General features: G+C 47.1%; 1 protein-coding gene across 1 annotated transcript in view; it reads right to left on the bottom strand.

Annotated features, from left to right (window-relative positions):
* The window catches only part of LOC8037104 (collagen alpha-5(IV) chain), an 85,713-nt gene that overhangs the window by 28,005 nt on the left and 32,089 nt on the right, over positions 1 to 25,619 (bottom strand). The window contains exons 4-7 of the mRNA XM_029985965.4: positions 24,389 to 25,169; positions 18,091 to 18,170; positions 11,972 to 12,310; positions 1,379 to 4,912 (exon numbers count right to left, since the gene is read on the bottom strand). Coding sequence (XP_029841825.3) covers positions 1,379 to 4,912; positions 11,972 to 12,310; positions 18,091 to 18,170; positions 24,389 to 25,169 — 4,734 coding nt within the window. The remainder of the gene's footprint in view (positions 1 to 1,378; positions 4,913 to 11,971; positions 12,311 to 18,090; positions 18,171 to 24,388; positions 25,170 to 25,619) is intronic.

Here is a 25,619-nt window from a genome sequence, read left to right as displayed (position 1 = left end):
GCTGCGCTCTAATCTGGCGTTACAGGGAATTGTAAACGGCTTTCATTTTTTTGGGGTTTCGTTTTCAACTGGAGTTGCCCTTTAAAGGAACTTTAACATCTTCAAAAAATTAAAACTTTATTATGTATAACATTATAGTTAATGACAGGGTAAAAGTTCAGGGGAAACTCCTCCTATCCTTTCCCCTTTAGCAGAGCAAATGCTGGAGAGGAGGTTGCCTCCTCTCCAGCATTTGCTCTGCTAAAGTGGGAAGAGATGGGAGGAGCTTCCACTTCACTCTTAACCTGTCACTGACTATTGATTATAATATTAAAACACTACCAAAATTCTTCATGCTGCAGAGTCAACTTTCTATAATCAGAATGAATCATTATGCTGCAACCAGAGGACCAGTGCATGCACTACGACATCACAGTGCACAAAAGTCATTAGCAGTCACCAGTACGTAGATGCAGGTAGGGAGTAGCCATGACTATGCACTCAAGGTTTCTTGAAATCAGTGGTTCTCAAATGGGGTTCTGCAGACCATGCAAAGGCATTTTTGGAGTCCGCAAAGCCCTTGCCTCAATCCTCAGCCCTCAACACCCCCCCCCCCCCCCCTTTCCCCGCCACATCCTTTCTTTACTTGAAAAAAAAAAAAAAAAAAAAGTTTTTGTTAACCCTGGCTAGGTGCCACAAGCTACCACCCATTATAAAATGTACAGCCATCACCATCTATCCATCCATTCATACCTTTACTTGATGCTTTTCACATCTGTTTATATGCAGTTTATACACTCCAATTAGTTCTCGTCTTATTTTATGCACCCCCCCCCCCCCCCCTCCCCTTTCCTGCTGGCATGGGGTCCCCGTCACTTCGGCGGGTCCCCAAGGGGTCCCCGGCATATCCATGCTTCAGAACCACCGCCTTAAATCAACACATTTCTTGGCACTTTGGTGGTTTAAGTCATATTTTATGGATTCTATTACATTTATTATAAATGTGCCTCAATGGCTGACAAGATCAAAAATAGTCTGCATCTATGACGTCACCATAGAAATGAGAGTGAGAGCAGATCTGAACACCTGATCATCGAGCAGTGGTTTTCGTGCAGAAATAAACCAGATTTCGAGTCAGAAACATTTTTTTGTGGTTGGACCTTCGTAGATATGGTTTTAGTATCTCGGCAAGCATAAATACTGTCAGTGACCCTTCAATAGTACTTGTGCCAGATAACACGAGACTTCTATAAATAAGCCCTGAATGAACAAAGGGTAGTTATGTTTTAATTTCCCAGTAGGTTCCTGGGGCCACCATATTTTGAATCAAAAAGTTATACTAACCCGTATCAAATTGCTCTTACTGAATTTTTATAATGAGAGGTGAGCACTAACTTACAGCTGTGGGCAGCTGTGCTCCTCCTGGTTGATGCTGGTTGTCCTGTGGCAATCCTTGACCAAACAAGCCATCCCTGCCTCCAGCAACGTGTTTGTTGCCAAGATTCCCGTCGTCTTGCACACCCATCTGAGGATACTTTGGCAGTCTGTCAGGGAAGCCCAATGCGGGTGGCACTCCAAAGCCACCAGTGAAGGACACAGGACCATCTTGAGAGCCCCTTTCACCTTGTCCCAGCCCAGGATCGACCTGTCCCAGTTCAGGACTGGTCTGTCCCAATCCAGGGCCGACCTGTACCAGACCAGGACCGACCTGTCCCAGTCCAGGAGTGGCCTGCACCAGTCCAGGACCAGCCTGTCCCAGTCCAGGATTGACTTGTCTCAGTCCAGGACTAACCTGTCCCAGAACAGGACCAATATTTACCAGTCCAGGATTGACCAGTCCTAGTGCAGGATTGACCTGTTCTAATGCAGGATTGACCTGTCCCAGTCCAGGCACACCTTGTGCCAGTTCGGGGGCAACCTGCCCCAGTCGGGGAGCTCCTTGTCCAAGTCTAGCAGCACCTTGTCCAAATCTAGAAGCACCCTGTCCCCGTCTAGGGGCACCTGCTACTTGTCCAGGAGCCGCCTGGTTTATTCCATTAAGTACACTAAGAGGAACTCTTCGTGGTCCTTGCTGTCGACCATCTTGTGGAAGCCGAGGCCTCCTGGTATCCACAAAGCTAAAGGGGCCATGAATTACGCTTGGAGCATTGTCTTTCACCAGCACACCCGGGTTTTGGTTATTGTTTTCCAGCAGTGGCTTTCGCAGAAGGCTCCCTCGTGCAAGTGGTTGCTTTGGAAGGTTGTCCTGAGGACCAGGTTGATCTTGTCTGTCAGCTTCATGAACAGGCCCAGGAGCTGTCAGCTGGTTGGGAAATGATTTCCTTCTGTCACCTTGAAGGCGGGGCTGTCCAGGCTGTGCATTTGGCCTCCTTGTGTCGACAAAGGTAAAGTGACCGGCTGGTCCCCTGCCCGTCAATGGCCCAGATACGTCAGGAGTGGGACCAAGAATCAGTGGAGCTGCTTGGTTATTCGGTGGTGCCCTATTGCCAGAAAACTGTGGCTTGGGTCTTCCTTGAAAGTCCACATCAGGTACTTGCTTCCCAGTAACTTGCTTCGGTCCTGGCCTTCGAGGTCTTGTGTTTACAAAACTGAAAGATAACGGTGCACCAGGTCTACCTCCACCATGCGTGGGATCATCGAGTCTCTTGTTGTTTTGCAGGTTAGGATCTCCACCAGGAGCTCCTGTGTGATGAAGCTGTGGCTTCTGGAAGTTTGTGTCTTGGTTTTGATGAACATCAGGTCTGACATGGCCCAATGGTGAATCCTGCCCTGTATGAGATGGGTCGATTAGCTGAACAGAAGGGGGAGCCTGGTTGTCATTCCGACCGCCTGCAAGAAAACCTGGCCCCCCTTGTTGAAGTACAGGTCCCCTGTGCAATGGCGGTGGAGGAAAGATTCCTTGACCATTCCTACGGTACGGAGGTTGAACCTGGGCCGGAATGACGGGTTGTGCTGGTGGCCTTGAATCACCCGTGTTTTTAAGACCGCTAAGCCTTTGTCCAAATGGAACGGGTCTTTGGAATGGTCCTGGGAAGGCACTGCGACCAAAGGCCCCCAGTGCACTGCCTAACTGATTCCTCGGTGCACCCTGGCTATCTGGATTCTGAGGTTCCCGGTTTTGTTGGTCGGGAAAAGCACTGCCACTTCGAATGGGCTGAAGGAAAGGTGACGGAGGATTGCTAATGTCACGACTAGGCACTCCAAACTTTTGAAAAAAGTCAAGAGGATCACGTCTCAATCCAGTTTGTCTGTTGTTATTGTCACGGCCAGTGATCTGAGGTGCAGAGTTCTGCTGGAAGCCTTGATTACCGGGAGGCACCGCACGCCCCTTCTCTGGGATACCCAACGCAGGCCCACTTCCAAAGTTTGGAGAAACATTTCCGTCGACGTTGTCATCTACACTTACAGGTGGGACGGGTGCCCCGTCAATCAGTACCGTTGGAGGCCCATCTGGAGGAGGTTTTCCACCCCCCAACAAGACCGGCACTCTCAGTCCATCCTTGCTGACGAATGGGGGTTGGAGGTTATTGCCATCTCTATCTACCTTTTCCGGTGTATCTCGGTCCGGTGAGACGAGCACTCCAGAAAAAGGATTCCTGTAGTTAAGAAATTCCTCTTCAGAGCCAACAGGTGGCTCTTTTACCTCTTCGCCTGGCCCTCCTCTTCCATCAGATTTTCCCGAATCGCCAGGCTTACCACCAAGGGAACACTTCTTCCCATTCTTGGACTTGCCGTCCAGCTTAGAATCGTGTGACTTCGGATCGTCATTGTCGTCGCAAAGCAGCTCGTGTTTCGAAGGCACTATTGGAATGTGCTCAACTGGCTTCCTTTCGCCATCTACAGGCTGAACTTTATCCTTTCCTTTACCATCCAATCCCAGTTCTTTCTCGTAATATGGCAGAAGTTCTTCAAGAAATTCAAGGCCACCGCCATGTCTCGCTACCCCCGATGGAATGCCTTTTTCTTTCGGTGTCTCGTTCAAAAGATCAGCTTGGTCCTGCCTAATAAGACCCTCAAAGCCCCCTCTCAAGCCAGCACCTAGGTTTCCGGGGCGGTTTGGTTCTCCACGTCCACCGAGTTTTTGAGGAGTGTCACTGTACAAGACCTGATGGACCGGCGGCCCAGCCTGCAGAGGTCGATCCCCAAACCTGCGGCCAAATGGAAGCTTGACGAAGGGCACTGGAACAGGGCTGCCCCTGCTTGATCCTAACTGACTCTGAGGAAAGTCCACTGACTGCGACGGAGCATTGGGGAAACTTGGCTGCTGGAACCTACGTGGCGGAGGCAGGTTCTGAGGTCCATGGTTCACCATGTCAATGCTTACGAGTGAGGGCTGGTCGAACCGGGTGTTCTGGGGTCCAAAGTTATCTCTGTCGAATTGGTTGAGCATCCTGTTTGCAGCGTGGTTACGGGGGTTGGGGATATTGCCGATGGTGCTCATCACCGGGACGGGTGCTATGTACTTCTGAACAAACTGCGGGATCTGCTTGTTCCTTGGGTCTTCTGGATTTGTGACGCCACCTGGGGGAGCACCAACATCTTGAGGACCTTGAGGGAAGTTTCCACCGAGCTGCCGCGACGGGAGATTTTGTTGAAATCCTCTGCCAGTGAAAGGACCACTGTCCACACCTCCAGGGCGGCCCTGCCTCCCTTGGAAGCCTTGACCTCTCTGGAAAGGACTGACGGCACCGGAACTGCCGTCTTGATTTCTTCTCGGAGCCTGTCCTGGAAATCTTTGGTTGGGTTTCATGGGTTTTCCAGAAGGGAATTGGTAGTCTTGTGTAGTGTGGTCGTGAGGCCCAGAATCGTCAAAGTTTCCAAATTGTGATGGCGAATTGAAAGCATTTAAATCCTGTGGATCCGTCGGGTCGAAGTTGCTGTCAGGTGATCCAGGAATCGGGGATGCAATCAAAATAGGCTCCGGGTGACCCACCTGAAATAGACAAAAGAGTGTGGCATGATGTCACAAATGAGTCAGTTTGTTAAAGAAGTCACATTGCTATACATCCAACACAAAAGACTAGCAATACATGCTAACATCAATGCAAGTCAATAAGTGACCGATCCCACATGGTATGTTGCTCTCCCCAGCATTGCTCCCATGTTTGTGAGGCATAAAGACATGGCAATAAGCTATAAGTGTAAAAAGACAAAGCAGGAATAGACAAAATGAAACCTATGAAATGACGACTTTCTGTTCCGATTTAAAAATTAATAATAATAATAACACCTAGATGCATGTATGGGATGATGACATACCACTGGGAGCTACTAAGAAAGATTGGCTCCGTGGCAATGGGGTTTCGTTTCGGCCACCGGAACGCAAAATGAACAGTTCATACCCTGGGTCGACGCTTCGCTAAAAAGGAGCCTCTGAGGCATCGCTCACAGACTTACATGCTCTACCATGTAAAGCCCCAATATCTCTCTCACTATTGACAAATCACATCAATGATACGAAAAAAAAAAACATATAGGAGAGGAAGGTTAGAGTAATTTTATAGACCTTTTCATTTTAGTAGTTGCCTAACCGGCGGATAGAGGGCGCTGACGCACTCAACGCCATTAGGTTGCTTCAATTTGGTTTGTTTCGGTTTCAACGTGAAATTGGCTATGTTGCTGCTTTACGTCGTTTTTGCTTAATTTTGTGATACGATTATTTTCTTTGTAGCGCTCAACCAATGAAACCGTGGTATTGAGCCACTTTGAGGACTAGGAGGTGTGTTTTATTTTAGCCTAAACTGCGGGCTTTTAGACTAACTCCTTTGGTGTATCTGATTATGGTCGGTTGCGAAATGCCTGACTGATGTACAATGAAGATTACCATCGTTTGCAGCCTGCCCGATGACACCAGTTTTTATAAAAACAAACTAATGAAGAGACGAACACGTGAATGTAAAGAAGCATATCGACAGTTTGATTAGCAATGTGCTGAATCGGCCAGAAAAGATGAACTCGCGTGTTTACTACTCACTGTTTGGTTTTCGTGGGCACCCAACCTTTAGTGAACCTTGCAGACTTAAAACATATTCTGTGGTGACGCAGATAATTGATATAACCAAGTAGTATCGTCTCGGCCTTTTTTATTTTTTAACTCAGTACTCGACTCTGTTTTTTACAGGCCGAGTAGGAAATTTCTTAATTATCAACCCTTCTAAAGTACTCATAAGCAGCATTTCACGATATTGGCCTTCGGAAATAAATTAATTTTATATGAACATTTGCTTACTCAAGAATAAGTGACAGTCCCGTCAAATTTAATCTGGCATTTGCCTTCCGTAAAATTGGCCAAATAAAATTAAAGGGCGCAGGAGGAGAAATACCTCAGAAAGTTTGGCTGAGTTCTAGCGCTAGGCACCACTTTACGGACCTGTGTGAACAAATATTTATTTGTTTGAAAAGATTCGCTCTGTGAATTTCGGCGTCGCCAGCCACAAAAATTAAACCTCTATTCGCCATCGACAATCCTGGACACAAGTGATTGTTAGGCAGACGGCTATTTTTTTTTTTTTTTCGGCGTCAATTATTACGGACTTTAGATACAAGCAAAAAATAAAACAGCGCATGCAAAAAATAAAACAGCGTGCGCAAAAAAAAAAAAGGCATTGTTGTTATTGCGCATGCACCAAACCCAAACCGCGTTTTGGATTCGCGAATAGAAACAATGTTTATTTATTTATTTATTTATTCAAGTTCCCTTAAAGGCCCTCGGTGAGGGCATTACATAAGGGCGGGTACATAACACGAGAGCATAAAACAGTAACAACGACATATGCGAATACATGGGGTGCTAAACAACGTGGCATCGCCACGAGCAACGGCAATACACAAATTAGTCTGGGTTCATGGGGAGCGTAAGGGGATGAAGACATTGATACATGGCAACCAGTAAAGCACAAGACAAACAAATAGAAAGGCACAGTGGGATTAACAGAAATGAGCACAAAGAGCGTTGCGAAATGCGGTGGGATCCGTCTGGGTCACAATAAGTGAGGGGAGGTCGTTCCAGTCTACAATAGAACGAGGGAAGGAGGAGTTAAAATAGGATGTGCTGCCGGAGATGCGGGAAACGTGACACGGGTGATTTAGCCGCGATGAAGATCGCCTGGGGGGTAGGAGGAGCGGGTCTCAGAGCGCAGGGAGGTAGTAGTAACTTTTGTGAAAGAGACAGAGCCGCGCTATCTTAGGGCGGACGTTTAGTAAAGGAAGGTTCAGTTCGCTCTTTAGGGCGGATACACTAACCGACCAATCGCATTTCCTTAAAATAAACCTGGCAGCGCGGTTCTCGACTGCCTCGAGGTGATTTAATAAGTATATTTGGTGAGGGCTCCAAATGGCCGCAGCATATTCCAATTTGCGTCGAATGTATGTCTCATAAGCCAATTTTCGCACGAATGGGGGAGCCGATTTCAGGTTTCGTCTTATGTAACCGAGGCAGCGAGACGCCTCGGCGCATATAAGTTTGATGTGAGCGTTCCAGGTAAGATCGTTAGTTAGAGTCACGCCGAGGTATTTATAGGACGGGACGTCTTCGACTAAGTTATTTTGTAACTTGTACGAGAACTGAGATCCTTGCCGTTTTCGTGAAAACTGGACTAACTTGCATTTAGATTTGTTTAGCGTCATTAACCACCTGGTGCACCATGCCTGGATTTTGTCCAGGTCTCTTTGAAGTAAAAGATGGTCTTCAAAAGAAGCTATCCTTCGGTATAGGACGCAGTCGTCAGCGAAAAGGCGGATGTTAGAGGAAATTTTGCCTGGAATGTCATAAATAAAGATCAGAAAAAGTAGGGGACCAAGAACCGAGCCCGGGGGAACTCCCGAAGTAACCTCAGCGCGGGTGGATGAGGAACTATTAATTGTGGTGAATTGAGTGCGAGAGGAGAGGAAATCCTGGATCCAGGAGAGAATGAGAGGGTCAATTCCAAGGCATGAAAGTTTGGCAAGCAGGCGACAGTGAGCAACGCGGTCGAAAGCCTTTGAAGTAAAAAAATAGGGCATCAGTTTGGTGGTTGGATTCAAAATTAGTGTATAACTTGTGGGTGAATTCTACGAGTTGCGTCTCACAAGACAGTCCCTTACGAAGACCGTGTTGCTTGTTGTAAAAAAAGTTATTACTTTCAAGATGAGATACAACGTTTGAGTAGATAATATGCTCTAGGAGTTTTGAGGCTACGCAGGTTAGAGATATAGGGCGGTAATTCGAAGCCGAAGAACGATCCCCATTTTTTAAGACCGGAACGACCTTACCCAGTTTCCAGTCAGATGGTAGGCATCCCTGCGATAAGGACTGCGAGAATATTAAGTAGAGAAATTCGCTGGATATTGCTTTAGTGTGATGAAGAATTTTGGGGGTGATGTCGTCAGGTCCTCCAGAGGATGTCAATTTCGAGTTGTCAAGGAGTTTCGCTATTCCAGCGCATGAGATGTCAATAGGTTCCATTGACTCGTACGGTAGTGCTGCCAATATAGGGATGTTGGCGTCTTCTAATGTAAACACAGACGAAAAATAGTCGTTTAATACTGTGGCACAGTCCGCTTCAGATATCGGGGACCCGTCCTCGTCGGTTAGCTGGATAGAGGAGGAGCGAGAGTTGGGGGATATTATCTTCCAGAATTTTTTAGGGTTGTTACGCAGGATACCAAAAAGATCCTCAAAAAAGAACTTTCTTGTTCTTTTTTGACTAAGCGCCAAAAGTGCTTAGTCAGAGAGCGCGTTGCCTTCGGAGGTTTGCTATCACGTTTACGTGACCACTCAGGCGAATTAGAGGAAATGAAATTAAGAAGGATGACAAAGGTAATTAAGAGGAATTAAAGTGAATTAAGTAAATCATGAGTCTGTCTTTAATGCATCGGCGCTTAGGCTTTCGCCTTCAAGTCGTCTTAGGGATGACATAAGAGACCTGTGAATTTTCTTGGTTTTTTTCTTATCATGGTGTAAACGTACAGGCTTGACAAAGCAGAGGTAAGTGACATTTCTCCGTGGATTTGAGAGAGAGATTGTGTTGTTCTCGTAGTTGGTCGTTAACACACAATCCCATTTGTCCTATATAGCATCAACCACATGAAAGCGGGATATATAGATTACACTCAAGGAACAGGGTACATAGGGGTGGACATGATTTTGGCATATGTTTTCGATATTTTTTACCTTGGATTAGACCCTTGCACAAATTTGACTTATCTTGGGAGGGGGGGGGGGGGGGTTGACTTTACTAGGGGGACTGCATACCTGTTAGCTACCTTTTAAGATTGTGAGAAATTCTGTGTATATACTGTACTACCACCACTCTTTTCTTGTCAATAGTGCACTTAGACTTTTCACCTCCCTTCACTTTTTTTTTATTTTTTTATCGAGGTTCCAACCTTTTCAGTCAACAGTTGCGCTGGAAAAACCGAGGATGTCAGCCTCGCAATTCAAGCGTTGAAACTGCATTTGATGATATGAAAACATGACTCTTTTTAAGGCAGATGTAAGGCAGGAGAGAGCTATACCTTTTTTTGTGACTTTAGAGTATGAGGTCATGTGGTTTAGATGCCTTTTTTAGAATGAGGCGAAAAAGACCAGCACAGACGATTCGGATGCAAGGAAAGCGAGAGGTCCAGAAATTGCAAAACTCCTTCCATAGGCATTTCAAATGCAAAGAAAAAGTACTAAAGCGCATTTGTGGAAAATGTCGATTGTCTTACTGACGACTTCTTTGTCCACCATTTTTTTGTGTATGCCAGCAGGAAGTCGTCATCATTTTCTTCCAATACATGTGAGTTGTGAGTGCGTGCAATTGTCTGTCATCTACGTGTTTCTCTCCTCAGTCCCTGCCCTTCAGCGCATCACATCTACCATGTTTAATCGTTACCAACTCACCCAACTGACCACCTCACTACAAATATTTTTCTCCTACCAACTCTCACACCTTGGCAAAGAGGTGCTCACATGACCAATTTGCAGTTGGTCTTTGACCAGTCTGACAGAAAGGACAAGCACGCCGGCTCCTAAAGCTGTCACCTATGCCATTTACTAGTTAGCCTTGCTTTCCCTCATAGCTCTGAGTCAGGAACAACAGACAGGTTACACAACTGCAATATACCGCTTATCTTCGAGAAAACATTAGTAGTTACCCTACAGACGATGAGCAGACAGTGACATCTGTTTTTAAATGGAAGCACGCAGCTGTCTGCAACTGTTATAAAAGAACATGAAATCTTGTGTAATGCAAGAAAAGGCAAACATTTTTATTTTGTGTAAGTATATGGTTTAGTGCATGAGCCAAATGCAATTCTCATTTCTGCCTCCCACTGGTGCAATCTGTCCATAGCTACATCATATGGTGAGGGACCTGACTATCACCTACACTGCTTAGGTGTGTTCCTAGCTTCTTTTCACATCTTGAAATGCTTCAAGTTACATTACAAAATTTGCATATGCTGCCAGCATGAGTAAAAGGGATGCTTCAGTAATGTTACAGCCCACTCTGCTCCATGAGCAACTTTTCTCATTAGCCAACACCGTGCGCCAAATTTTCGACTAAGAAACGAAATATTTGCTCATAGTAGTTCATTGGCCCGAAGAAAACTTTTATTTAAAATGTTTGTTTTGGACATCAACTGCTGAGATTTCAGTATGACACTTACTGAAAAGCTCAGCATATAGACCAGTGTCTGTTCTGTTCCATGGGTGCCGCCATGTTTGTTTATGCTGACGTCATGACAAAGCAGGGGGCTGTGCTTATCGCAAGACTTTGTTTCTTATAGAAACCTTCACATATGTTGTTGTGCAAGAACATCAGAAATGCATAGTCACAAAGCTCAAGAACAACACCGATGCCAAGACTGCTGTAAAAAGCAACAATCTTGTTTTATGCACAGCTCCTCTCTTCACAATAGCCTGCGTTTGAGATTATTTTTTTCCATTTTTATCGCTGGTGGCTAGGATTTCGGACACTAGTCTATATTAGCGCTAATTTCCACGTCTAAAAATCCAGCATCTAATTCATAAAATTTATAATAATCATGTCCCATTCTAGGGCCAAAAGAGCTAGGATAAATTTTATCAGTCTACCGACAGATGGTCCTCTTTTTCCCCTCAAAAATATTTCATGCAAGATCAATAAAAGTAAGATCAGTACTGCGACCCAGCACTATTGGGGAAGAAATATAACTCTCGTGTCCCAGGCAGTTAAGTTGAGAACTAGACCTACGGGGACAACAACAACATGAAATATATGTTTCTGTTCGTGACGCAGCGCTCTGTTGTTGTAGCCGAAAACTGCATCAGTGTTCGACTGGGGTTTGTGTTTAATTGGTGAAGCGCCAATTGAGCATGAGTCCCGGTTGAATGCTGACGCGGCACTCCTGCCCCCCAATCTGTGCCCCGTCCTCGTTTGAAGAAGATGACGTCCAGAGGCTTTGTGCTAGGCAATGTCTAGACAGGGAGGGGTCTTGGACCATCACCGACTTTAATGTGTGGTCACCCTTCTAAGTCACCCAACGTCAAAGTCATATAGCTCTGATGTTGGTGAAAACACAATCATAAGTAGTCCATCTTGTAATCGGAAATGCTATGATTTTTACCATTCAAGTTTTGTTGAATAGCAAGCTCAAGAGAGAGACAAAAAACTACATTGGGAGTAGCCATGTCAATTTCGTGGGGAACAAAATGGCAGATAATTCAGGGGCATTAATTCTTGATGAGACAAATAATTGGAATCCCCTTTATTGGTCAGTTTTGTTTCCTGAGAAACATGCTGGGTTATGTGTACATTTTAACTAAGTCGGTTTTGTGCTCATCTAATATAACCCCCCCTCCCCTCCTCCCCTCATTTTTCCCTTTACCATAGTTTGTAGAGACCCCACCAACTTATGGGAGTCTTTAAGCACTGAAACAGCAAGCTTTGTGGAAAACAAGCTGGACAAAGTGCCCTCTGGTATTTCATCTCTTTGCTAATACAAAAAGCGGTAGACACAGAAATTCACCGGAACAAAAGGCACCAACCTCCAGAGGTCTCGGCTTGAAGGGCTTCAATGGATCCCCGAAGGGGGAGTGGCCCCGGGCCGAAGAGACGAAGGTGACGTTTGCCGGGTCGTGGCTCTGCGTCCCAAACTCGTTGGTGTGAATCTTGGCCTTGAAGCCCCTGTGGTCCGCCTCATAGTCCACAGACCTTGTCTTGCCGTCGGGCGTCCTGATGGTGTAGGAGCCCTTCACTCGGCCCGAAACGTCGGCTTCCTCCGTCCGGCTGCTGAGCGATCCCGGTCCGGCTGCCTCATACTTGAAGAGGTACGGCCGACGTGGGTCGTTGGGAGGGAAGTCGTCGTCGTCGTCTGCACCGTTGTCCTACAAATGGAACAGAAACTAGCACTTCAGTGTTGAGTGCATAACAAACTAAAATTTTGTCTGCTTACAGCCAAACTTTTAAGGAGATTTGTCATGTCTAGGCACAAAACTCGGGATTATACTTCGCTTCACTATAAGCGTGAGTGTAGTACCAGAAACTACAACAGTGGGCTCCAAGCTTTCAGTGTTCCCGCAAAGCATGCACACTCGTGCAGTGCTCGTAGCTTCACTTGCGCATAAAGAGAAACAAACCATAGTTTCGACCACTTGGGGACCTTCTTGACATGCAACCGAAATTTGAGTTACGTCTGGGGGTTTATAGCCAACCACCTCAAAATTGAGGGCGACCCAGCCAAGTGAAAATCCGTAGGTCAGTATTTTTTGTCGGAGCCGTCAGGGCAATAGGCAGGATTCAAGAGTGAAGAGAGATGTAGCTACAGTGCCATTATGGTCCCGCGACTGCAGCTATGAACACGAGACACAAAGGATGATTCCACCGAGAGTTACGCACGGCCCAGTTCAAATGCCGGGCTGCGCTCGCACCTCGTCTCGACAATTTTATCTCGCATGACTCTAGATACAGTCCCTGAATTCAGTTGTGGGTGGCATCCAAGATTTGAAATTAGAATTTCTTTTACACATAAATGTACAACATAGCAGCAACAATTAGACTAGAGAGTCACAAAATAAACAAAAATATCAATGCTGGAGTTCCTCTGTGTGCTGACCTCATTCATAGAGTGTGTAAAACTCTTGTAAACAAGCCAGGCACCGTACGCGCTGACTGTTGTGCCATCAAAAGAAGTTAGAGTGCTAGTTCCTCAAAGCTATTGAGTGCAACTGATCTCTGTCAGTGCATATACAGTGTTTGAGTAACGATAAGAATGCTCACAAACCTGTTGGGCTTTGTCAACACATGCCGTGAGCCCTGTGCAAACCCCAACAGCGACGATCAGAGCCACTGATGGTGAAGCTAGTGTTTGTTAGCAAGAACAAGAGGGCATAGCAAGCTCTACAGTTCATGCAAGATATTCGCTGAAGTCAAGCCGAAACAGAATTGAGAAACGTATTTATAAGGATGGTTAAGCCATCGGATTTCAAGAAAAACCAATATTTGCCCTCCCCCAGCCATATTGTTTTTGTTTTGTTTGTCAGGCAAGGGGACTTTCCTCATAGACCTCCTGCCGGCTGCGGGTTTGTGATACCGAGTCTTTCCTTTAGCGGCGGGGGTCGTTACGGGAGTGTGAGCCCCCTCCGAGGCCAATCAGGTTTTGGCAGAGGCGTCGTGGTGGCGGAGACTGACAGTGCAGCGGACTCCACAGTTCTGGTCGGAGCTGTCTGAGCTGTCAGCCAGTCTGTTGCAGGCCTAATGAATGTCAATGTCTATTATTGATTTGCTTCCGTCACGTGCCTCTGTCAAGGATTTGAAACTATTGGCTAACTCCTCTCGAAGGGCAAGGTTTGTGCCCTGAAAATCCTGTGTCCGGCGAGAGAGCGCGAATTTTGGCTGGATCTTGACCCCGTAGTGGGTCCACCAGGAATCCCCTACTTTCTACATAAATATCAGATGTGTACATTGCTTATAACAAAAGTATTTCTGTAAATGTTGAGAAAATAAACAGTTTGCACTGTACGATTACAAAGCCTAGATGGCACTCCTCCGACTCGGCACCGAAGAAGACCTCATTGACCATTGACCCACACAACATCGCAGGCCAAAAACAACAAAGAACCATCTTCGCTGTATTATTTAAGGATTAATTTAACAGGATACCCAACAAACATCTGAAAAACTGTAGCACAAAAAAGGAAGAAAACTTTAAATTTTTTATTCATGCCATTCACCTGCATTTTAGCTATTTCTTCAAAATCTGCCTTAGTTTGGTTCCTACCTTACTTTTCTCTAAGTCGCATACAGAGCTAGAAAAGTACCTTTCTTTCTTTCTTTTTTTTTTTTTTTTTTTTGTTAATGGCACTTATTTATAGGGTGTGTATTTTCCGGTTTTAACCGAAAAACACTGATAAACATCCGTCGGTGACGAAAATACAAAATCGGTTAAAACCGAAAAACACCGGTGGTTGGATATTTTCGTCGTGATTAAAACCGAAAAACACCGGTCGAAAAACACCGACCTAGCGAAACCCTTTCCCCGCAGAGGTTCGTCAAACGTGTTATCTCGTGGATCCTGCAATCTTCCCGTGTCTATACAATGGCTTGCACGTGGCGTCAGTCCGCCCTCCTTTCTGGGGGTCAAAAGCGTCTAGTTAGCGCAGTGGAAGCTAAGCTCTCATACGCCTTTCCCCCATTGTGGAAAAATTAACGCAGTGGAGGGTACGCTCTCACGTGCCCTTTCCCCATTGTGTCTGGCCAAGTGATGTCGGTGCAAGCCATGTATTCAGAGGTTGCTCTGGTTCCTTGAAGACACTGCCAACATCCGTGTCGTACAGGGCTACTTACCTTTGAGAACTGAGGTGCGTAAATTGTTATCTGTTTAGTCTCCATGGGCTTTTGGCGAAACGGAAAAAGGTTTTGTTGGCGTGGGGGTTTTCATCATTCATCATGGAGGAATCGTCGTTCTGGTTCCGCGTGCAAATTGTTAATCCGTGCATAAAAGTGGAGCTGCCAGAGGGATTTGTGCCTTATAAGAGAATATATGGGCTGGTCCTCCGAGACGAGCGCAAGCTGAGTGACCTAGAATCAGAGTTTCTTTGTTACCGCCAGTATGCTGTGACTAGCACCGTTGATGCAGTGTTATTTTGGAAACTTCATTTACCTGACTGGCCACTACTGTCCCAAGCCTCGCTGGACATTTTGGGATTTCCCGTGTCCAGCGCAAATGTGGAACGTCCGTTTTCAAATTTGCGGGTTGTGAACTGCAAGGAACGTGCTGCCATGACGGATGCAAGCCTCTCGAAGTATGCTGCATCTACTATAATAACCAAGCGTGAGAAATAGATGCTTCCTCGACAATAAGTGTATAAAATATGTGAATAAAATTGGAACTCTCTGTTCGTAATCAATCGCATTTTTTTTTCCACCGATAATCACAGATTTTAGCCTTGCCGTGAGACGTTCCACCGAAATACACCGGTGTTTCGAAAATAAATAAACACCGAAAAACATCCGCCGATTTTTCCCACATATAAACACCGGAAAGTACACACCCTACTTATTTACCATTCATGTTCTCGCCAGAGCCGACTAATTACACCGGTATGAATAGAGAGAAATATACTGACGGACCCACGGGTCTGGTGCGGCAGGGTCATTTAACCACAAAACGAACTAAAACGATTGTCATTTCGCCGGTTTTTACGCGGTCAGGGGTACCTTCAGTTGTCAACTTGGCTAAGGTGGCAAGACTGGCAAGACCACAGGGCTCAGTGCTAGACCACAAGACAGCGACATGCTTACGATTTCGCAGAATTTGGGCCATGCCTTGTTCTCGACTTCAGAATCTTCCTCCGCCTGTTGCACCTCAGCTGCCTCAAGTAGAGGACGCCGACGGCTGAGAACGCGGTTAGTAAATGCCAGTCGACATTGTCGTTTCCCCTGGTGTAGTTTGATGCACAGCGCAACAACAAATCTTCGACGCGATCGGGATCGGGCTCCGTAGCTGGCATCATGTTGCGCTTCAGCCGTCTCAGCTGTCTCAAGTAGAGGACACCGACGGCTGAGAACGCAGCTAGAAAGCCCCAGCTGACACTGCTATTACCAGTGATGTGATTCAATACACAGAGCATAAGCAAATCTTCGACGCGATCGGGATCGGCATGGGGAACGAAGTCTGGAGGTGGCGCCATTTTTCCATTTTTCGGTGTATGATTTGTTAACTAAGTAGATGCATGGTGATAAAAGGAATCTGAAGACGGGCGGTAACTCGCGCCACCTGTACTACTGGGCCGACGGACTGCAGCGGATTTTACGAGCCATCAGAGCCAATCCAATGCCGTGTGGTGTGGTGGCACGTGACCTTAAAAAAAGGGACTCGGTGACGCGGGGAAAGCGTAATCACGTGCCAATGCATGAAGCTAGATTGGTTGGGATGGCTCGTAGCGTTCGCTGCGGTCGGTGAAGCACTGTGCGTGTTTTACAGCGACAGCTGCTAATGGCCAGTAGTGGTTAGTGGCCCGTCCCCCGGGTTTCGTCACGGTATGAGCGTAAATGAATTCAGTTTTTCCGCTTAATTTAGTGGAAAAATTGACGTCACATGACCTATCATCAAATTCAGTTTCTTCGATAAATTTGGCGGGAAAATTGGGGAGTTTTCGTAGATCATTTTTTCCGCCCCGCAGCGCTACCTCAACCCGCTGCGATATCCGGAAGTCTGCAGTCAAGGCCAGCCGCGCACATGCGCACTAGCGGCGTAGAAAAAACGATCTACGAAAACTCCCTATTGATGTCACGTGACCTGACGTCACGGGACCTACAGACAAATTCAGGTTCCCCGCTAAACTTAGCAGAAAACTTTATGTCACGTTACCTATGAACCAAATCAGTTTTCCCGCAATATTTGCAGGGAAAATTGGTGTCATGTGACCTGACGTCACGGGCCCTACTGACAAACGCAGGTTTCCCGCCAAATTTAGCGGAAAAATCTACGTCACGGGACTTATTCACCAATTCAGTTTCTCCTCTAAATTTTGCGGGAAAATTGATGTCACATGGCCTGACGTTACGGGCTTTACAGACGAATAGAGGTTTTCCGCTAAATTTAGCGGAAAAATTTGCGTCACGTGACCTATGTACAAATTCAATTTCCAAGATAAATTTGGCGGGAAAACACATCACGACCTTGCGGTCGCTGTCTAAACGCATCACGTCGTGCTATCGTCGCCATTCTTTTTTTTTTTACGTTTTTTGGGAGCGACAGTTTTGTTACAAGAGGGGACTGACCGCTGAAGCTCCTCAATGCTTCTGTCGTAGCCTTTGTGCCTCGCTCTGGTCCAACGAAGTGATAGGTGACCTTGCAAAGAGCGTAAATGTGGCAATCGATGCCTGATAAAAGAGTTGTGTAATTTGTCTGAAAATTTGGACGGATGCATGCTCCTCTCTGAGGACGTTACACATAAACGCATAAATCAGTGTTGGGACCTCAAGTAGCTTTAGAGAAATTGTATTTTACTTGAAGTACATTCTCTGAGTATGCACTTGTACGTTTTAAGGTATTTTGTCCGGTACTTTCCGAGAAAAGTACAACTGCCGACTTCAAAGTACATTCCTCAACTTTGGTCTCGGTGAAATTAACCTCTTTCGAGAACCACGCGCTCGTTCGTAGTCCTTACGAACGTATAGGCATGTGAAAATGCATTTTCGTATAGGCATGTGAAAATGCGTTTTCGTCTTTCGAAACGTCATCCGGTAATTTTTCTGAGTGAAGTATTACCGGCTGTAGGACCGGTACAAACAAGTGCCTTTTAAGTTGGCAGCGTTAAATAGTTCGTAAGCGAGATTAAACTGCTCTGTGGCCACCTGGCTTTATCCAATATTCGCCGGCATTTCCCCCAAAAAAACGGATGCGCTCCTATTGCCCCGGGGGCAATGCATATGTTTAAAAAACACAATAAAGATTGTGTTTGTACTTTACTTTGAAAGTACACTGTATTTATAGTACTTCACTTGAAGTACATTGCGCCCGGTGTACTTGCTGCTTTACTTGAAGTACATGACCTCTCACTTACTTTATACTTTGCTTCAAGTACTTTTTATACGTACTTCACCGAAAACAACAGCTGATGCTCGGCTGTTGTTTCTCGTATTGAAAACAAAGCGTACTCACAGAATCTTGGTCTCCCGCCAGTCCTGCCGAAGGAGCCCTCGGTTCATCCAGAGGCGAGCCGACGCGGGAACCTGGTGACCCTAAAATAAAGCGCGACGAAACAAATCGCGGACACATTCAACTTAGCCGTGTGCAGCTCACAAGGTATTTCGTGGCTGCAAAAGAAACTAATCGAGTATTGCAACTCCTATCATTGTACCTCAGTGAATAAGATATCATCCCCTCAAATCACCTTGTTGCATCCTGTGGGCCAGGCACGTAGCCAGGGGGAGGGGGCATGCCCCCCCCCCCCCCCCCCAAATCTTCTATTTTGCTGGGACTTCCTCTCCCCCCTTTCCATCATACGGCATTTTGTCACGGGCGGCCCCGCCCCGCCCGCCGCCCCCCCCCCCCCCCCCCCCCGCGCCCTGAAACAAAATCCTGGCTACGTGCCTGCTGTGGTGTGCGTCTTAGTTATCGCAAACACTACATCGGCGTATGTATTTTTTCTTTTATAATTCTATGATATTAACAGTTAGTGTCGAACGCCAGCTTTTAAAGCCTTAGTTGGTTTGTCGTATAAGCATATTACACTACACAAGCAGTATTAATAATATTCTGGCACAAATAAAAAAATATACGCCCCCCCCCCCCCCCCCCCCCCCCCCAAACCCGAAAAATAAAAAAAATAAAACTTGACCATAATCCAAACCCTGAGACACGGAGAAACATTGTGTTTCTTAAAACCAGCTCGATCGCATAATTTCGCTTCTTGGACAGCTCGAGTTATTTTTTTCGATGTACAGTCTTTTTCAAAGGTTTTGAGCCCACCGCGCGCGTGGCCGGACCAGGCTCGCTCCCGTGCAACGGCGCTCTCGGTGCTCGCTGGCTGCGAAATTTTTGAGAGCGAGGGGGAACTTCACTCTCGCTATTTTGCGCGGAGTTTTCGTAGATCGTTTTCGCCGTCCCGCAAAGCCCTCCGCAATCCGCTACGATAGCGGGAACTCCACAGTCAAGGCTATCGGCGCGCAGGCGCAGTAGCAACTTCTTCGTTGCGGAACGCTTAGCGGAGGGGGCCAACGCGGTCTACGAAAACTGAGAGCGCGACGCGAGAGCGAAGTTCCCTCTCGCTCTCAAAAATCACACAGCCAGCGAGCGCCTACCATAAAGGCTGAAGGCCCGTTCACACAGTTGCGTTCGGAGCGACCACTACGCTTACGAACGAATGCAACCGGTTGGAACGACAAGTTGCCATAGCAACGAAGCGCCAAACGGTCGTTTCGTTCGTGTTCGTTCGCAACGCAAGGAGTTGAGCCGGGCTGAACTTTTTCGTTACGTTCGGGAACGACGGGAGCGACAGACCAATCACAGGTCGAGGAGAGCTCGGTCGCGCGCGTTGCATGCCGGTCGTGCCAGGATCATTCTATTTGCAAACATGGCGTCGGTGATGATCGTCGACATGGACGGCATGGGGGGCGCTCGTCGTTCCCCGTAAAAGCGCTATCCTTGACTGTGAAGTTTCGTCGTATGTCGTTATGATAACCCAGCACGCACTAGAAGGGAAGACCCACCTACTCGTGCGGCGATCTTGTAGCGGCACTCTCAAGACAGCAGAAACGCCCGTGCCGTCGTGTTTGTTTACTTCGACTACAGTGGTGCTTTCTTAGCATTTGTGTCCTCGAACATCACCCGGATTTCTTTTTTGGCGCACTCCATGCGTGTGCTCAAGTTCAAGATATTACTGGTGCGTACCGTATAAAGGATGCGAATTTTCACGCGTTTTCATCCCCCGAAAAAGGTGATTAGTGTTAGCAATCCTGAACGCTCCCAACGTCTGTCAAATTATATTTTTACGTTGCTAAGACTACATCGTCTTTCATAATCGTAGAAACGGCGTGTGGTGAGATTTGTGCTGTTGGCAAAGTCGTGTATTAAAGTCGTGATCGTGCAAGACGGCGTACTGCATGTTTTTCTTTTTTAATGCACTACCCTGCAAGCGTATCCCGAAAAAAAGAGTAATAAAGCTTGAAGTCATAAAAGACGGTGTCTATTTACTGTTACGCGAGTGAGTAGCAGCGCGTCCCCCTTTTTTTAGAGGCACCGCTGAAACAGCTGACGGCAACGGAGAGGCGGTCGCAGTGCTGCCGACCCGCTGCGCTTGTGGCAGTGGTTGCAGGAGTACGCGCGGCGCAGAGCGGTCGTTCCGGTCACAATGGACGCAGTCGCGGATAACGGGTTCGTTTCTGATGTCTGAACCAGCATTTACAAAGCTATTGGAGGCGCACAGCAGATCTTCGTGACTGTACGCCGTAGCCGAAACCTCGAGCTGCTCGCTGCTCCGGTGAGGACCCCGCGTCGGCCACGAAACCGTCCGCCATGTTTGTAAGCGTAGCTGGGTTGCTTACTATTGGCTAGGAGCAAGAGCTGAAGCTCGCTTCTCATTGGCTGTTGATTCGTGTTGTTGCATGCGGTTGCAAGTGTGTGTACACGTCGCGCACAGTTGTCGTTGAAGTCGCAGCGGTTGCATTCGTTCGTAATCATAGTGGTCGCTCCGAACGCAACTGTGTGAACGGGCCTTGAACCGCATGCGAGCGATTTGGCGGTCGACAAGACGAGCGACGGCACAACCGACGAGAGTCAGCGACGAGCGACGAAGGTTTTTCACTGTCGCTTGTCGCGTCGCTCAGTTTTTGGATTTTTAGAAAACATCGCTCATCGCCTTGGTCGGTTGCTCCCGTCACTTTCATGCTCGTCGCGTGATTGACCGAGCGACAGCAATGCGGGTCGCTGTTGCTTGTTTCGTCGCTTGAGTCAAATCGCTTACATGAGGTGTGTGCCGCTGCACGGGTGGGAGCCCGCTTCGACCACGCGCGCGATGGGCTCTAAACTTTTGAAAAAGACTAACCTCTGCTTTTGCGATAATGATTACAATCACTGGTTTATTCGACTGACTAGTTCATTCTTTTTGTGTGCGTAAAAAAACAAAAAGGAAATGGCAGTGTGGGAAAAAAAAAAAGATATAGCGTGTTTCGTCAGGAATTCGCGCTTCCCTTCATAAGCCGGGCTCCCCCTCACTTCTCACTTGCAATGACATACGGGCAGGGTGTTGGAACGAAATGTTTTTCGTTCCGTTTTCATTTTCGTTCCATACAAAAAAGTTCCGTTCCGTTTCCGCTCCGGAACGAAAACAATAATGCTCCGTAATGGTTCGTAACGGTTTCTTTCTATAAAAAAAAAAAAAAAAAAAATCGCAACAAAAATTAAAAGGAACGTTACGTTTATTTTTACACAAAAATAGATAATTCAGGCGCTCCAGAGGAATCTGCGGAAACGACATTGCTTCTGAGATCATGTTCATTGCTTTGAGAATGAGATAATGATCAAGGCACCGAGCATGATCTCAGAAGCAGCACGTCATCAAGTGTGCTCGGTGGAAGGCAAGACCTCTGGTCCGATAAAATAAATTTCAGCGCCGAAAAGGCCCTGAAGGGATGAAGAAGTACACTTTTGCAACAGAGTCTCAGACTGCCGTATCCGTAGAAAAACAAAAGATGGACTTCTACAACGCCGGGTCACAAACTTCCCGCGCTTGCCGTGATCTGTTGTCTGTCTGTGTCGTCCGAAGAAAGCATGGAGGGAGAGGGCGCAAGCGCCAAGGAGAGCATTGCGAGCGTGTGGAGGCGTCGCGTCACCGCGCTCGCATTGGTGGGAAGCAATGGCGCCTTGCGTCATGTTTTTTGTTTCTCGTTGTATTTTTTGTCTTTGTTTTTGCTATGCTTGTTCGCCCGGAGTTTAGACGCGGGGGCGATGGCTTGCTTGTCTTCTCTTTAATTATGGTACAAACCAACGGCAGTCTCTTCGCTGCGTGAAACGAATTACTGAAATACCTGATATTTTCCCTTGAACCGAAAACCGATAAGAAAATTTTTCGGTTTCACTCCGGAACAAAATAATAAATAACGTTTCGATTACGTTTCCGTTCCGCCAAAAAATATAGTTTTTTTCGTTTTTCGTTTTTGGTTTTCGTTTTGTTCCGATACCCTGCATACGGGTCGAAGACTTTTTTTTTTTTTTTTTTTCTCGGATATTGAAAGGTGTCACAAGTTTCATGACTGCAATAATTATTAAAAACATTCATCAAATTAGATTTCTTTTTTTTTTTTCGCCCGGCGACTGTTTTGAGGACAGTTAGGAAATCAGCAACAAGCCGGACCAGACCTTTTCTTTTTTCTTTTAGGGAAAGGGGGAATGGGGAGCGCTAAGAGGGTTATCTTTCCTGCAGAAAACCGAGGTTTTACGTCGGCCTTTAAAGAAACTACTGCTGAAAAACGACTTGAACTGAAAAATGATGCGCCCTGCCGTCGCATGCACGCCGAGGAATAACTCGTGGCAAATTAGCGAAATCGACGGCATTCAGCGGCTAAAACAGTAAGCTGTGGCGGTAGGTTCGCTAGCCAGATTTCTCGGGTGAATCAGATATGCTAAGCGCTTGGTGGTCTAAAGACGAAGCCGTGAAAGTAGGTTGAAAAACGCGCGATAAAAATTGCCATTGGACAGCTTTCTGTGGCATTTCAGAAATGAAGAGTGCGCGTGAACAACTTTACTGGCCGCTCAAGATGCACACGCGCACGTGCGCTCATAGCTTTGAGTGCCTAACACACGAAGTTGTCCGCGAGTATATAGTAAGTATTCACTGGACGCCATATTTGAGGGCGATGTTTAGAGCGCATGCCCAGAACGAGCTCACATGGCTGCTAAGACCGGCACCCTTGATGGTGCTAAATGCACGCTCCAGAAGGACTGCGGAAGCTCGCCGTCAGCACGCGCTCAGCAGCAGCGCCCACAGATATGGCCGCCAGTGAATACTCCCTATTCGCGGCGAAAAGTTTGGGTATCGCCGCCTGGTGGAATTTTTTCGCAACCCAGAGTGAGGATACTTCAGCTTCCTCTGCTCGTGCAAGCACGTGCAATGCCAAGCTTCTATGCACTACGAAAATCAAAACATAACCGGGTGGGTAGCACGTCCCCTAGCGATAGTGAGGAAAACAGAAACGCCTCTAGCGAGCTTCTCACCTCAAATAAGGGCAAGTGCAGCGCGAAACAAGCGCGTTATTGCCGTGATCGATGGGAGGAAAAAGAATAAAGTTGAACGTTAAACAGGCTTTAAAGTCATCTGAAAAGACAATGAGTACGTCATTTAGCCATCTACGTCATTAAAAATTTGGGTAATAATGACAAATTCAGCTTGCATATATTCTTACTTTTTCTTTTCTGCATAAAAGCTATCTCCAAATTTAGAAGCTTTGGGACGATGAACAGGAATCAATTCCTGTCGTTTGCAGCAATAAAAACATATATAAATAGTCCCCGTTCCCCCCCCCCCCCCCCCCCCCAAAAAAAAAAAAAAAAAATTACAAGCTTTTTTTTTATTGCAAAAATAAATTGCTTATCACTGAACGCTTATTCTCCCCCCAAATGTAAACCTGGCGGTCCGAACCCGATGCTATAGTTTCAAAACTAATCCTTATCTGATTCCAAAGTTATAACCAATTTGCTGCAATGTTTAATGGGATTATGGTGGCCGCGTCGGAGCTGTCGAATGCACGGAGCTGAATGGCGCCCGTTAACGAAAACGGTCGAAAATGGGCACTATTTTCCCATTGAATTTTGCAGAAAATTACCTATGTGCCGAGAAACTGGAGGAGACGAGGAGACGAGGGCGCGCGGGGGACGTCAGAAGGCCGAGCTCTGATTGGAACGATTAGTGGGTAGACCTAAAGCTAGCTGCCGTGTCTCCACTGCACTCGGCGAATACCTTAAAACGCGGAACGCTGGCGTTTGGCGTTTGGCTTTCACATTTGAATGGGTTTGACAAGTGCAGTGGAGACAAGGACAGTTAGCTTTAGGTCTACCCACTGATCATTCCAATCAGAGCACGGCGTTCTGGTGTCCCTGCTCGCCCTCGTATCCTCTTCTCCCTCCCTACTTTTGAATGAGATAAATGTTAGTATACTGGAACCTTGGCATCTCGTTTGGACCGCTAACGCTACATTTGGGCGGATAATGAGCGTTCGGCGATGCGTAGTTTATTTTTGCAGTGAAAAAAAAGAAAAACTACTGTAAATGTTTTGGGAAACACGTAGATGTTTAGTGCCTCTCAGTGCCCCTCACTGCATATCAGTAGGATAAGGTGACTTATTGCCAGCCGGCTTCTTTAAAGTACATGAGCTGTTTTTAAATGTACGGGAGTTTACACATAGGCAACATCGAATTCCATTGGACCTTGAGAGTATTAATGCCTCTAAACTGAATCACTCACCTCTAGAAGCCGCTCCAGGACCCCGTATTCCTCCCTGTCCATCCCGGCTCGGCCCGCGAGCAGCGATGCTTGCGCGGAGTCCATCGAGCCCTTCATCCCCGAGACCAGTCTTGTCGAGGCCCCTGTGCAGCGCTTGTTCTCGAGGCCCGCCAGGACCGGGAAGGTGACCCAGTCCAGGTTGCTGACCCCCTGCACGCTCCGGCGCTAGCGACCCTGGCTGCTGCTCTCCGAACCTCGGCGAGAATCCACCGGGCACCTGCTGCGATCGTAACGCGCTGCCGGGAGCGTTCTCGAAACCAGCTTGGGGCTCCAGAGACTGCGGGTTAACGGCTGCCACTTGGGCCGGCGAGAAGATGCCTCCGGAGGAGGACGCTGGTACCCTGAAGGATCCATCGTACGAAGGATGCATCGGACGTCCTCCACCCGTTTGGAAACCGAAGGGTTCGGTGATTGACGGACCGTAGTTGATCTGGGGTCGGGGTCTGCCGTCTGGCCGCTGCTGGGGACGTACGGGGATTCGGGAGACCTGGATGGGGCCAATGGGGACTATTCCCGTTGGAGGGCTTCCAGGTTGGACGCGCAGGAAAGGGCTTCTGGCGACGCCTTCGGATGCGAAGCCAGGTTGGCGGTAAGGCTCGCCTGGACGGTTCACTCGTAAGATACGTGACGTGATTTGTTCCGATCCGCCTGGTCCCCTTGGACCTCCTGAGCCGCCGGATTCGTAGCGCGAAGGGAACACTGTTTCTTGCGGAATGCCTGTTGTCGTTTCTGTCGGGGATTGCTAAAAAAGAAAAAAGCAGAACGCGTCGGTGGTTAGGTCACCTCTCGGAGGCACATGTTTACGATACTACTTTTTATACTTAATTGTCCTCCTAGTGGCAAAAAGTCGTCCACCCCTTTTGTTACTGAGAGTGTACCTGCATTGAATCATGATGCCGATTGCTTTTCTCACTGGTTGGACTGATCGCGATGCGGTATACTTGCAGGAGCTTTCCACGCCTACATATTTCAGCGCCCGTAATTCGAGTAATGCACTCTTTTTAATCGTAAAACGGGTATTGATGCATGAAGCACCCTTTCACTTTATTTAAGGATGTAAGAAGGGTGTGGGACAAGGGTGCTGCAAAACACCCTTCTTGAAGGGCGTTCGTCGCACTGGCGCCAGCGGCTTTATCAGATGTTGTCTTGGCGACTCTGTCGAATACGTTTTTTACTTGCAGATACATTCCTC

Source organism: Ixodes scapularis, unplaced genomic scaffold (assembly GCF_016920785.2).
Source record: "Ixodes scapularis isolate PalLabHiFi unplaced genomic scaffold, ASM1692078v2 PGA_scaffold2__306_contigs__length_199485367, whole genome shotgun sequence".
Classification (NCBI taxonomy): Eukaryota; Metazoa; Arthropoda; class Arachnida; order Ixodida; family Ixodidae; genus Ixodes; species Ixodes scapularis.
Note: the sequence above shows the minus strand (reverse complement) of the source record. Positions and strands in the feature narration are given on the sequence as shown.